Raw genomic sequence first — 13,731 nt, 5'->3', positions numbered from 1 at the left:
TGGCACCTGGTTGCAATATTTTTATTGAGTCCCGTCCTCACACCCTGCGTGCTGTCATTGGCTGGGAGCTATACACCCACCGAGCAGAGGTTGACGCCCAGAGACACTCTGCACACAGCAAAAAGAGAAGATACAGGTTGAGGGTAGGTTCTCTGCAGATACTGGAACCAAGTCAGAGGGTTTTTTCCCCTTTGTAACGTGATTGTAAGTTGCTTACATTTACTGTATATGACAGCTGAGCAGAAGAAAATATGAATGTAATCCTATAAACATTTGTTCCCATTTGCATTTGCTCCCTCATTCTTCGTTTCACCAGACTCTCATCATCTTTAAAGGTCGGCTTTACCCGAACCTCCTCATTAGTCTCTGACCTACCTCTGTCTATGCAAATGCTTGTTTTGCTTTAGCACAAGCATCTCCCAGAATAACCTTTTTTATGTATTCTACTTGGTGAACGATCCTGAAGCGTGCCTTCATGACTGGTTCTTAGATTTCGCAGTCAATGGACAAAGACCTTCACTGAAAGGTCAAGAGCGCGGCAGCGTCAGACACAGATGGGCGCCTATAATTCATCAATATTTATGAAGGTGGTGATTATGGAACAAGACATCGATTAGGGCTGATTCGTTCAAGGTGAAATGAAGCTCCCGTGTGGAAGCGTCTCTTGTTTAGTCGCACGTTGCAAAAATTCAACGACAATTCATTGAAGTTGCCGCGCACAACACTGATCAACCAGCACATGCAGAACGGTTTTCCTGCTGCTCACCCCTCCTCCTTCGCCTCCCTCCGCTTCCCTCCGCCCCCTCATGAATATTGATAACCCTCCCCGCTGTGCTTAATGGTAACGCTGTGAAAAATGATGCTGGGTGTGTCGCTCGCACATAATTCCCCGGGGGCATGGCACAAAACTAATATGCAGCTTTCACAGGCATGAAGATGATCCCATCAGCGAGGAGAGAATTAGAGGTCAGAACCTTCAATGAAGACAGCCTCATTTCTCGGTGAGACTTGATGATGATGGAGATACATATTCATGTCAGAGCTGCGAGCCAGCGAGCGTGTGATGCAGTGAACAGCTGTGGTTTGAAAAAGATGTGTTCCCTGCAGCCTGCATGATGTCATCAGGGAGTGACAGCTCTGTTTTGGGCATCATGGGGGCATTACATCACACGGGGAAAATTCAGGGACCATAGTAGGCTGTTTGTTCCAGAGACCGGCCATACAGTACATCACATCTGTACTAAAGGAAGGGTGACGTTTGAGGCACTCAGCTAAAGCTCCTATGAGGGGACAAACAGCACAAAATAAGCACCGACTCTTCGTTTAAATCCAGAACAGTGATGTCCAATAAAAGCTTCACAATACAACCTGTCAGTTAGTGTACAAGGTGCAGTCGGAGAAAGAATTTGGTTCGTGGTTCAAAATCACAAATGCAGAGTATAAAGATTGGATTAAACTGTGTTTGCTTTAACATAAGCTAACGTTAGCATGTCTGCTTACTACCTTACTGGCTTTAAAATGTAAATGAAGTCATATTAAGAGAAGTTTACTGAACAAGGACTAACTAGCCTCACAATGCAACGCCATGTTGTTCGGTAGGCTGCATGTACATGGCTCCTTTTGTGTTGAGAGTGCTCACGATTTGCATTATATAAGTTAGAAGTTAGTTATTTAGTCCATCACAGTTGTTGTGCTTTATGCAACAATATGATAACTTATTTTTACTTACTGTATTTTTTTACATAATAGTGAGAAAGATGCTTCAGTAAATAAGAAATGAAGCCCCAGAATAATCTGTTCTGCAGAACATGAGCTGACTTCATTGTGATGCTGTTATAAGAAAAGGGGATGGAATGAGACTCTAAAGGTAACTCCATAGTTGTGCACTACACCTGAGCATTTCCTAAGCCCAGGTGTGTCTGAACAATAGATTACACACTAGTTTTTTTAATCCAAAAAGGTTAACTGATCGGTTATCTTATCTGATCACTAACAAGACAAAGGTTACTTTTGTTTGTCGGTAACAGCATCTGAAAATATTGTAAGCACTTTATCTGTTAGGGTAGAAAGGCGCCATAAAAGGTTCGGTCTTATTTGTCATATAAAAAACAGCTGATCGACTTTTTAAACCAAATAATGCTGTCTTATTTAGCTCGCTACAGCTGGTTCTATCAGCCCGTGCCATTTGTCGACGGTTGCCAGCCAGAAATGAGAAGCTGCTGTTGTCGATAACAAAGACTCCATTGTTTAAAAATGAATCATGAATTTTCAAGATGGCATAAATAATTACGGAGTTCTGTATATTTACACACTTAGAGAGCGTTTTCTATTTGTTAAAGAGAAGCTTCTGTGATTTGTAAACGACTTCTTTTTGCTGTATCAACTCTCCTCATCGACTTCCACTTCAGATGGTGGTTCTCATTTTTTCCCAGAACGACTTGTGACAACCTGACGGCGGAGGAGGCGAACCTGTTACCCAAACTGCACCATGGTTTGCAGCTGCATTGAATTAAATCTATTTGAGCTGCCGCGGGATGAGAAATTGGTATCTCTGCCTCTTCTGCAACACATTATTCTGCTGTGATTGCTCAACGTCAGCGCACAATGGCAGCTTTGAAAACGGAATATTTGAATGTGGATGGGTTGACACCAAAATCTGACATTTACTATTGTGTTTTATGCAGCTGAACATTGTTCTGCTATCACTCTATTGTAGCTTTAAGGAGAGTATCTGTGAAAAGATAAACACATCAAACAGCACTGTGGTCCACAACTGCAAGATACATCACGGGTAGCTGTTATTCTAACAATGTCAGAGTGTCTTTGTTTGGGATTTCTGCTTGAAATGTCGGCGTCAGAGCACCAACATGACAAAGAGGAGTAGTAACAAGTCACCACAGACACAGAAGCGCAATAAGAAAAGTATTGGACAGGTAGTGGAATACAGACTGAGGAGGATAAAGGAGTATTTTTATAACATATAGCATATCGGATGTGGGCGAGATGGAATTTTGATGAAGGCAGGAATGTGAGATAAAGCCAGAGACGCTTCCAGTCTTACCACATTGTTCCTCTGTTCTTGGAAAGACACAACAATTAAACCAATTCAAATGAAGCTCGAGCCAACTGATAATGTCTTGTGGGCTGAAGAAAATCATTAGGTTCCATTTTCATAATTGTCTAAATCAGAGCCCGACCGATATGCAATTATTGAGACCGATACACTACAGATCTTACAGGTGGAAAAATCCCTGGATACCAGTATGGCGGCAAATCTAGAATTTTAGGCTGGAAAGAAAACAGACCCCTTGAACTTGTCGACAGTTTTTCCACCATTAAAACCAAAGTTGTCTTAAACAACCAGCTTTAATAAAGAAAATATGCAACATGTTTACAGTGATGTCAGCTGTGATGCTCTGCTGAATGTGTGAATGTGTGTGTAAACTATGTCGGTGGAGCGTAGTTTGCTCTACAGACTACAAGATGACACCCTTTATGATTCACCCGAAGCATTGTTTTCTGCCTCACAAATTCTGTAAACAAAATCATATATCGGCTGTGGCTCAGTGGTAGAGTGGTTCGTTTCTCACTCAGACGGTTGAGGGATGATCCCCGACTGCTACAGTCCACATGTCGAAGTGTCCTTGGGCGAAACACAGAAGCCCAAATTGCTCCCTACGGTGCATGAATGTCCAAAGCTCCTGATTGGCAGAGCAGCCTTTGCCAACAGTGTCTGAGTGCGAAAGGGTGGATGTGACATGTAGTGTAAAAGCGCTTTGAGTGGTCGGAAGACGAGGAAACAGTATATAAAGACAGTCATTTACAAAGAGGAAAACATACAGGCCTACACCAAAACCTTTACATATCTGTGAGCCCGTACCGGCCCAATAATATCCTCAATGCTGGGAGGGCTGTGGTCTTGGTCAAATTGGGGATGAGGAAATTCTGATCTTACTTTTACTTTTTTTTTTTACCATAAACCAAAAAATATTGTCCAATAATTCAGAATAATCTGCACATTAATTGGTAGCTGCAGCCCTACTGTCAGGCATATACTGTAAAGCTTTTCCACAGCAGGTGTACCACAAAAGAAGAGTGAAAATGAGCCTAGAAAGCACCCAGGTGAGTTTTCTATGCATTGCACAGCTTTGATTCGCAAGTGTGGACAACTTGCTCATTAAAACTGAAACAAAATCTCTCATAAAACTGCCTCAGTCACAAGATTCTCCATCTACTGAGCAGCAAAACACCTAAATATAATAACATGAATTTGAATCTCTCCAGTAAGCGCTAACAGCCTGTCATTGTCCTCTTCAATCTAAGTTTTATTCCCAGAAAGATTCTTGCAATTGTTTGTGCATCACGAAGGCAGAAAAAAACACGACTCCTCGAGATGCTGCTTCATTTGCAATAATACACGTAAGAGCACAAGCTGCCTGTACAATCTACTTGCAGTGTATGACAGTGAGAATAATTGCCATGTCAAATCCTCTTGGGCTTCATCGTGTTCCTGTTCGTTTGATGCATGACAACTGCCAAGGTGACGAGCGAGCTGTCACAACGCCGAGAGTGAGATAAAGCTCGGAGACCAATTTAAATACTTGCTATCGTTTTCTGAGTGGTGACATAGCAGTATGAGTGTGACAGTTTTGTTCACACTGTGTGGAAATTGATTTTTAAACAACTTAAGCATTAATATTACAGACTCGCAGAAAGCTGGGAAACATTAGAAAGTGTGTGATTTATCAACACAGAAGGCTTATTGTAACAACAGTCTGTGATATTAAATGCAGCTGAGGGTTCACACAGAAACCTCAGATGGATGCTGGAAGAAAAGGCGTGGGCGTTTCATTAGACTTATCAAATGGGCACCTCCTGCCACAGATGTTCCACTAAATTAGATCCTCAGCACTTCCAAGGCTTTAACCGCTGAATACCGGCTCTTCGCACACATCCACACAGAGAGACACGAAGCAGAGCTCTCCATTTTGCAGAGAGAGAAAACACAGCGTGATCCCTTCCTCAGCCCTAGAGAGAGTGTAGGTGATACGAAGGAGACTGCAGATTTTAACTACATGATGAGGGCTGCAAATTCTCCCTGAGTAGGACAAAGTGGGCGAGGGAGTCCGAGGGGCTCCTCTGCGGAGAAACTGATGAGGTGACATACATCAAGCGGCCCCCCAGCGCTGCGTTTGTTGAATGTAGTGAAGTGAATCTGTGTAACACGACTCTCTGTCTGCCTCCTGAAGGGGGCCAACAGTCTGTGACTCCATTTGTCGCGGCGGGGAATGAAATGAATAACCTTTCAGGGGCTAACCTGGCCGGGAGCGGGGAGCGTGCGGCATACAAATGATGACACTGGCATCCGTCGTGTGCACTCGATCAGGCGGGAATGTAAATGGTGCTGTGATCGTTTGCATGAGAAATTTGACGTTTGATGCGTCTGACCCCCTTCCCTCCCCCCTCCTGTCATTGTTAGCAGAGGGCTAATCTATTCGGGTGCATCAGAGAAAACACATTATTAGACTGTGGTATCATTTAAGTGTACAGCGAGAGAACACACACATAGAAAAGGATTATCTTAAAGAAGCTTAATTGTTTCCCAGGCAACTAGTTCCCCTCGAAGACGGTGACTGTGAAATTTCCGCTAGCGATTATTTTACTTTCAAATGACTTACTCGTGTCCTCCAGCTAAATCCTGCATGAGAGCCAACCTAGTTTTTTTTTTTTGGGGGGGAGCAGGAGGGAGGGGGTTGAAATAGATTAGAGTCCTCGAGGAAAACAACATCTCTTTTAGCCTCCAGTACAATAACAAAACTGGGCTGTGAGCTGGAATGAAAAGGTTAGCTCAATGTTTATCGTTAATGATGGCGGGGTTCTGATGAGACCCAGCAGGGGTGATTAATTCATGCAATAAACAAGCCCGTCTGGGGTGTAGTAATTCCAAATCGCCAGATGAGTCATACAAAGCTGTTTTTCCTTAATCATTTTAAGCAGGTGCCTGAGACAGAATATCCAAAATGGTCAGAAAAAATCCGCAGCTCCCACAAGTGTCTTCAATCGTGCTGATTCACGAGTAATTGTGCTGTAATAAACCCCATAATCACTGTCACTTTATTTAAGTTAATAAAATCTGGCTCCTGTGCTGCATTCCCAAAGGCTTCCCTTTTCTCTTTATGTCAAGAGAGACTGATGCACGTGTGGCGTGCCGCTCACCAGCGACCGTATCTCTTCCTCAAAGGGCTGAGAGCCGCGGCAGCCGCACACAATAACCATTGTCTGTGGTAAATCCCCAGCAGAGCGAGGGGGGGGCCACATGAGAATTGAAACAGGTTTTAAAGTCACACCGCCGCTCGTTTTCCACCATCTCAGAACAACCATAATACTGTGATCTGCTCTTTCAGCACAGGACGCAGCGTGCATTATGCAGCAACAACAACAATAATGCCGGGCTACAGTCACTCTTAATTCACCTGAGATTACCATCGCAAACAAAACACACACACAACAGCATTATGGGAACAGAGACAAAAGGGAGCGCATTACAGCGTGGCCTTTTCCTTTTTAAGAGACAAGGAGCCTTGAAAGCAGCACACGTCTGCCGTCTACATCCATCACAGCTCTATCGTCTGTACATACAGGCGCGTGTGTCACTGACGAAATGCTTTGAAAAGATTACATCTTCTTACCTGCAGTTTGGAGGAGGGTCTAGTGTTATTTCTGCAAGCTCCTTCTGAATCCTGGAAGAGATGGAGAGAGATTTTATTGTTAAAATCTATGTCTGTGGTGTATGAGGTCAGTGCTTCCAGCGTGGGATGAGGTAAATGTTGCTGCTTCTAATCCCACTTTCAGCCATGTGGAACTGCAGCTGTGATCAACCCAGTATCCAACACTGGTCATACAGTTGACACCAGTATGGAAAACGCCTCTGATGTAGCCTTAAATGGAGGATCGTGTATCGTTGAGTAATACAGTCAATGCACTGATACAATAATTTACTTGCGACAGGAAAAAATCTACAATTTTCCCCAGAAACTGATTCTTCTTCGCTGCTCAAAACAGAAGCACTGCTGTGCTGCCAACATGCAATGACAGTGTTTTCACAGCAGCAAGACAAAAGAGAATGGCGGAGAACGACCGCAAATAAAGCCATTTCACACTAAAAATCATTGTTTCTCTGACACTTTTTACACTGCGGTTCCGCCTCAGCGCCGTAACGAAGCTCTGCCGTCATGCAGCCTTTGCCGTTTTAAATTGGACTAAGCAACGTTGGCGTTGTGGAAGCAAAATGTGCACGAGATGTAAACAAACAGCGCGTGCTTCAAATACACACACATGGTGTTGTTCCGGCCTGCCGGCTCTGCTGTTTACACAGACGCCTTTTCGCTCTGTTACTACCTCGATGCCGGCTCGGAGGCGGAACAACTTCACCCCACCGCTCCGCCTCTGTGAGTTTTACATAGAAGACAAGGACTGCAAGCATCTGGAAACATGAGCGTGGCTTGCTTCAGCTACTGAAGTTGTTTCTAGATTAGGACTCCTTCAGACAGTTTTCATCTTGTGCAAGGGTTTTTAACAAAAGCTGAACTATCAGTGGTGTCCTCCACTCAAAAAAGATTATACTGGGGGATTAGAAGCGGTGAAAACACTGACTAAAGCAGTCTCACGTTAACTCAGTGTTTGCAGCCCCTCCTGATCTCCTGTGAACCATAAAGCAGTGGACAAAGTTTTTAGGTTAGGATTCCTTCAGTTTTCATCATCACAAGGTTTTTATATGGAGCCATATTATCCACAGAGGTCTCCTCTTCTCCAACACAAACAGAACCAGTGATGAACAGACAGATTAAAGCAGCTTCACGATGTGTTGCTCTGATGCTCTTTGGCGGACACAAGAGAGGGATGTGTCAAAAAAAAATCTCTAGAAAATTCAAAAGAGTTTTCATTCTCTGTTTCAATGTTATCATCTTTATAAAGGGTTTAACATGAGCCAGGCCGTTAAACAACGGCAATCAGATCCCATCCATACAGGGTGAATAATGTACAGCTGTTTCTAATTTGCATAATCAGGTACTGGAATAAGTATCAGAAAGACAAATACGATATCAGAATAACCTTAGTAACATAACCGTTCAAATATGTGTATTGCAATCATCACCCTGCAGGCTTATAGTGGTGTCATGACTGTTTGCTGCAGGGAGGAAATCAAGCAAAGCCAGAGATCTCAGTAAAATGCTCAACCTTCAATATGATATAAGTTCTTAAGAGTTGTATCTCTGTCATTGTAGTCGTTTGTCTGTGGTGCATAAAGAAAATTAAAATACAACATCAAGCGTGAGGAGAAGCTCGACTGCTTTAAGAATTTTTCAGATAACTGTGCAAAAAGATGACTCAGACTGTGAAGGGCAACCGAGTGCAAGCGCTGCAGCTAAACTCGCATTAATATAAACACTCTGCTTCAGACAACAGTGAGTGAAACCTCTCCTTGTTGCACTGAAGGCCTTCATAGTTTAAGTGAAGGATAGACACACAAAAGGGAGATGATCATAACATCAGTCGCTGATATAAAAAGACTCAGCGGCCTGAGCCAACCCTTTGCTCATGTGGTTGCATAATTCTGTCATCGCCTGTCTTTTTTTTTTTTTTGGAGCGAGTAAGTGCTAAGACTGGTGGAGGAAAGTGTTGGTCGTGTAGGAGAGACAAGAGTGCTGCAGAGCATGAGGCAAATCTTTTCAAACAAACAGGCTGGAATGGGAATATCTCTTTCAAATGACAGCAATGACACTCGAGCGCCAAGCTCCCTCCTTTCTGTGGGTTTAGTGTCACTCTGAATAGCGTGGATGTTTGACGTGACAATGCCTGTGGGACTGTAGTTCTTTTTATATAACTTCACACCCCCGGGGGCACATAGGGGAGGAGAGGCCTTTGGTGTAACAAACAACTCCCTGTGTAAATGCAGCACTCCAGAGCCACATTCAAACTGCCTTTCCCCTCTTACCTCTTGGCACTAGTTGAAAGTTTAGCAGCAGTTTTACTCGAGATCTTGGTCTCCTTCTTTTTGGGCTGTGCTTGCTCTCGCTCCTGTTCAGGTGGTACTGATTCCCTTTGTTCGATATCAGAGCTTCCCCCGCTGGTGCTGGGGCTGTCGTCCGGTCTCTGCACTTCGCTGGACATCGTGGGCCCTGGAGGAAGAAGAAAAAAACATGCCGAGTGATTTCAGCAAGTTTCCACTCTGGAGGGAAATAAAGATGATGTAGTGTCAAATTGCTTTGCTGTTGCCATCTCTGCAAGCGTGCGTAGTTGTAGGGAAGCTGCAGTTAGATGGGTTTAATTTAATGAATGTACAGCTGGAAGTGGAGGAGAGTTAAAACAGAGCAGGGAGTGTGCAATGTCTGAGCTGATGAAAAGACATTTGTCAAAGCCTACAGTGCTGTGGATTATAGATGCATGGGGCCCTTGTTAAAAGGAACATAATCAGCCATTTACCCTAATGATCTAGTAGAGGGTTTGTATTGCAGGCTAATTGTTGAAAGGCTTAATATGACTAGCTTTATTGTCCTAGATTTGTAAAACAGACTACAGACCTTATTACTACCCTTTTCTGTGATATCAAAATACAGCTCTGGTGTGCAACCATCTGACTTTTAGTCTATGTTTATAGTTTGTTTTTATGCTGTCTGAAAGCAGGCTTGAAACGTGATGGACAAATACATTATTATCGTTATAACCTATAGAATATAATATTGCGGGTTTGGTTCAATAAAATGACGATATAGATGCATAAAATAACTCTTCATAGTCATGCAGGTTCATTTTGTCAAAAAGTAATCCACATCTCTTCAACGACAGATCAGAGAAGACACTTGAAAATGAAGAGACAATCCGTGGTGACGAGCTTTGCCTCGGTTTTGTTTTACATTAATTCACCCCAACCGACGACAAAGACACGTATTAAACAGACTATGTTGTGCTAGAAGTGTAATACAATAAAAACAGACAGGTATAAGGTATCTGATGTGAAAGAACTTAATCAAAACGAGGGAGTGAAGTGGCGGACAGCTCGTCTTTCCCGGGGGGGCGTTTCACGGTAATGATAGGGACATCAACGGTTACAATGAATCCAGTTCAATACCCGAGATGCAGTTGTCGATGAGAAGACGTAATGGACCCCAAAAATAACAACACAAACAAGTTAAGATGCCTGAGTGTTATCAGAAATGACTTAATTGATTGGTCAATCCGAGTAGGTCAACATTTGAGGGGTTGAAAAACACAATAGGGGTCGAATTGGGGGAGTGAAACCGAGTCGTCCTACAAAAGCGTTCATAAACATTAATGGGCGCTACATTACGTTATTACAAGGCCGGGGGGAGGCGGTGGAAAGTAGGGTGCGCTAGGTTACCACTGAGGGGTATCTTAAAAAAGAAAAAAGGAAGAGAAAGCCAGGCCTCGGTGTTTTAAAGTCAATGAAAATACGCAGAGAAGAAGGCGTTTCTGTCGGGACTCGTCCGACAGAGACGCAGGCGGCGGGGCTGATGGAGGACGGTGAACTGCCGGGGGGGAAAATCTGCGGATCCTCGCTGTTTCTTGAGTGTCCACATTGTACGTTTGAAGAGCAGTGACCCTGCCTCGGCACAAAGGGAGGCTCGTCCCACACATCCACCTCCCCCCTTCTTTTCCTCCTCCTCCTCCTTCTTCTTCTTCACTGGAAAACGACACTTTTCACGGGACATTTACTTACTTTTCGCGAATCTAAAAAGGGCGTCTGAATGCGTGTGTCGACATTACCTGGCGGCTGGCCGTCGATGCTGCAATTCCGCGTCGTAATCCCAAGGTACCGAAAAAAGTATATCCTCACACGGCCGTCTGCTCGCTCCCGTGTCCTAGCTATTTAACTGGAGGTAGCAGCAGCAGAAAAGCGATTACAGAAAACTGAGGCAGCCCCGGACCGCCTCCACGCGCGCTCCCGTTGGCGCGCACTGCTCGTGCACGTGGGCTGCATTGGTTGGAGAAGTGGCCTGCGTGAGGCCATGGTCTATAGCTTAATGAATTAATTGGAAATACTGAAAATGAAAGACAGCAGTGTTGGTCCTGTCATGTAAAGTGACATTGACTGTAACGTGTCTTCATCACTCTTTCCTGAGCAGTGCCAGAGACTGTCTCAGGGGCAGGGGTGGAAAAAAACAGGGGCACCAGTGCACAGAACGTCCTGATGCATTTATGGGGACACTGTTCCAAACCAGATTAAAAGAGGCAGTATATTATGTTTTATCCACTATAAGGGCACCCATTACTGCACTGCTTAGAGTTTTCTCCACTTTAAGTGCAGTCAAGTGGCTGCATCACCTTTTCTCCAATCAAAGAGGGCCCCATAGGGAAATAGACCTATTTCCTCCACTACAAACACCCTCTATCCCCTTTTCTCCATTTTAAGGTAACCCATAGTGTAGTGTATGGACTTACTTTTCTAGGCAGAGTTATATCCTCCCTTGTGTTCTACAGCACACCTGATAGGTGTTTACATGCACGTAGTGATATGTGTGTTGCCCTGTCTGCTACCTGGTCATCCAGCAGTAAACAGTGTTAAACTGGAGCTCTGTGTCTGCCTCCAATTCTCACATGTAGTTGTCACAAACACAACACACAAGTAGGGAATACATAACAGTATCCTGAATAAACAGGGACCCCAGAGGACACTGCCTCCCATTTTCCCCTCTGAAAAAGCATCCTATGGAGGGCATCACATCATATATTTTTCCATTGGAAGGACAGTCTAGTAGGAATGAGGGAAGTTTAGGCACAGATAAGTACACTGCATTGCATTCTCTCCACTAGAGGAGGCCCTAGAAGGCACTGAATCTCATTGCCTCCACTGGACGAGCACTGCATCCACTTTTCTCCATTTTAAGGGAACCCATAGTGCACTGCATCTCATTTTCCCCAAATCGAAGGCCACCCTAGAGGGCACTACACCATGTTTTCTCCTCTGAAGGGGCAGCAAAGTGGTCTGAATCATTTACAACCCATTTTAAGGGCACCCATCAGTGCACTGGAACTGGTTTTCTTGCAGGGAACCTTAGAGGGCACTGCATCATGTTTTCTCCACTGGAAGGGCACTGCATTACTTCTCCATTTTAAGGCAACCTACAGGGTCCCATAGCCCATTTTTAAAAATCAAATTTACTCCACTTGAAGGGCACCATAAGATGCAACTTATCATGTTTTCTCAACTGGAAAATGTCGCACAAAGGATTCAATTTGTGAGATAAAATGTATGGAATAAAAAAGATATCTATATGTAAAAAACTAACCATAACCATATATTTTTTCAAGCTTTATTGAACACTATTTTAATAGCCTATACAAACATTGCAGAAATAAGCTCAATACAAATTCATACAAGGAAAATGATAATGTGGAATAAAGGAAGTATTAACAGAGAAAGAGACAAAAAAAACATCCACCTTTTTTTTAGTATTTATAAGTTTGATAGTTTAGTGTATTTAAAAAAACTCACGAAAGTTTAGTGCCTTCTTACATGCATGAATTATAATCATATAATTAATTTACATAATGACGTTACGCAGTGATGACCGTTGACCTGCCGTTGACCCTGCGTGCTGCTTGTTGTGTGATTTGATTGGTTGGTTTTTAACTGTCACGTTTGCTTGCGTGTTTTGGGAAAACATAAAAACATGGAAGCCTACTGTAACAGTTTGTAGGCTAGGAGTTAAAACAAGTGACAAATCGATTCAGTGAAATACAACAACTTCGCGCGATGACAAGCATATGAGTGGATTATGGACCGCTTTACTTTTGTTATCGCTAGGCAACTGGATCATGCTGGTGGTAACGGTCACAGATTACAGGATTGAGGATGCTAACGTGATGGAGACTGTCAGGACGATCTGAGAGTAAGTAAGCGTCAGAAGCTGATGATAAACTGCTTCTTTCATGTGCAGTGTACTTCGGGCTAACATTAGCTACAGCTAGTAGACCACTGCTAGCTAGCAAGCAGGAGCGATGTGTTGCTGTTAAACTAGTAACAGATTAATCTGCTCTACTGCTATACAGTATCCAATTGAAGCAGTGCTACAGTTGTTTTTTGCTCACAGTATTTTGTTAATCCACAGATGCTTTCTGTGTTACTGACTTTGATGGGAATCGTGATTGTTTGTGGTTGTAGTTGTGCACTTTTATGTGTTGTTTTGTAGTGTTGCACGGATTTCCTGTGATTGCGTTGTATATTTTGTTGCGCGTGCACCATATATGCATTACATATACGTTTTATTTGTTGATGCGTGTTAAAACATTAGCACATACTAGAAACAAATAGCCCCCTGATAGAAGTGTGGTTTCAATTCACGATTTTACGCAGCAGGGGAGAAGCGCTGAAAGCTAGGGAGAAGCTAGAAAACCCACCTTAAATTCGGATGTGTCTGGCAGATTGGCTTTCTGTCAAGATATGTTTGAAATTGTGATTCTAGTAAAAGGCCTACACAAAAGCTGCTTTGCAAACAGGCACAGTGCACATGGGGGAAAACCCATGTAAAACAGACAAGATGTGCACCTCACATTTTGTAGATGACAGAGCCACTTTCACCCAAAAAAGAAGAGCTGAAAAACCTGATTGTTGAGGTGATTAATAAAAAAATGATTTGTAGGATGTTGAAAAAGTGTAATTTTCCTCTCGGGCCTGTAAATTGCTGTAATTTTCAGAGTCACTGTTATCAC

General features: G+C 43.4%; 1 protein-coding gene across 1 annotated transcript in view; it reads right to left on the bottom strand.

The window, feature by feature from the left end:
- The window catches only part of LOC138583908 (ubiquitin-conjugating enzyme E2 E2), a 36,804-nt gene extending 25,892 nt beyond the window's left edge, over window positions 1–10,912 (bottom strand). The window contains exons 1-3 of the mRNA XM_069655972.1: window positions 10,786–10,912; window positions 8,996–9,179; window positions 6,690–6,740 (exon numbers count right to left, since the gene is read on the bottom strand). Coding sequence (XP_069512073.1) covers window positions 6,690–6,740; window positions 8,996–9,171 — 227 coding nt within the window. The 5' untranslated portion in view covers window positions 9,172–9,179; window positions 10,786–10,912. The remainder of the gene's footprint in view (window positions 1–6,689; window positions 6,741–8,995; window positions 9,180–10,785) is intronic.
- Between the last annotated feature and the right edge of the window lie 2,819 nt (window positions 10,913–13,731).

Source organism: Semicossyphus pulcher, unplaced genomic scaffold (genome assembly GCF_022749685.1).
Source record: "Semicossyphus pulcher isolate SPU_LCO1_2020_fin unplaced genomic scaffold, fSemPul1.0.p SCAF_9, whole genome shotgun sequence".
In the NCBI taxonomy this organism is placed as follows: Eukaryota; Metazoa; Chordata; class Actinopteri; order Labriformes; family Labridae; genus Semicossyphus; species Semicossyphus pulcher.
This window is presented reverse-complemented; position numbering and strand designations above follow the sequence as displayed.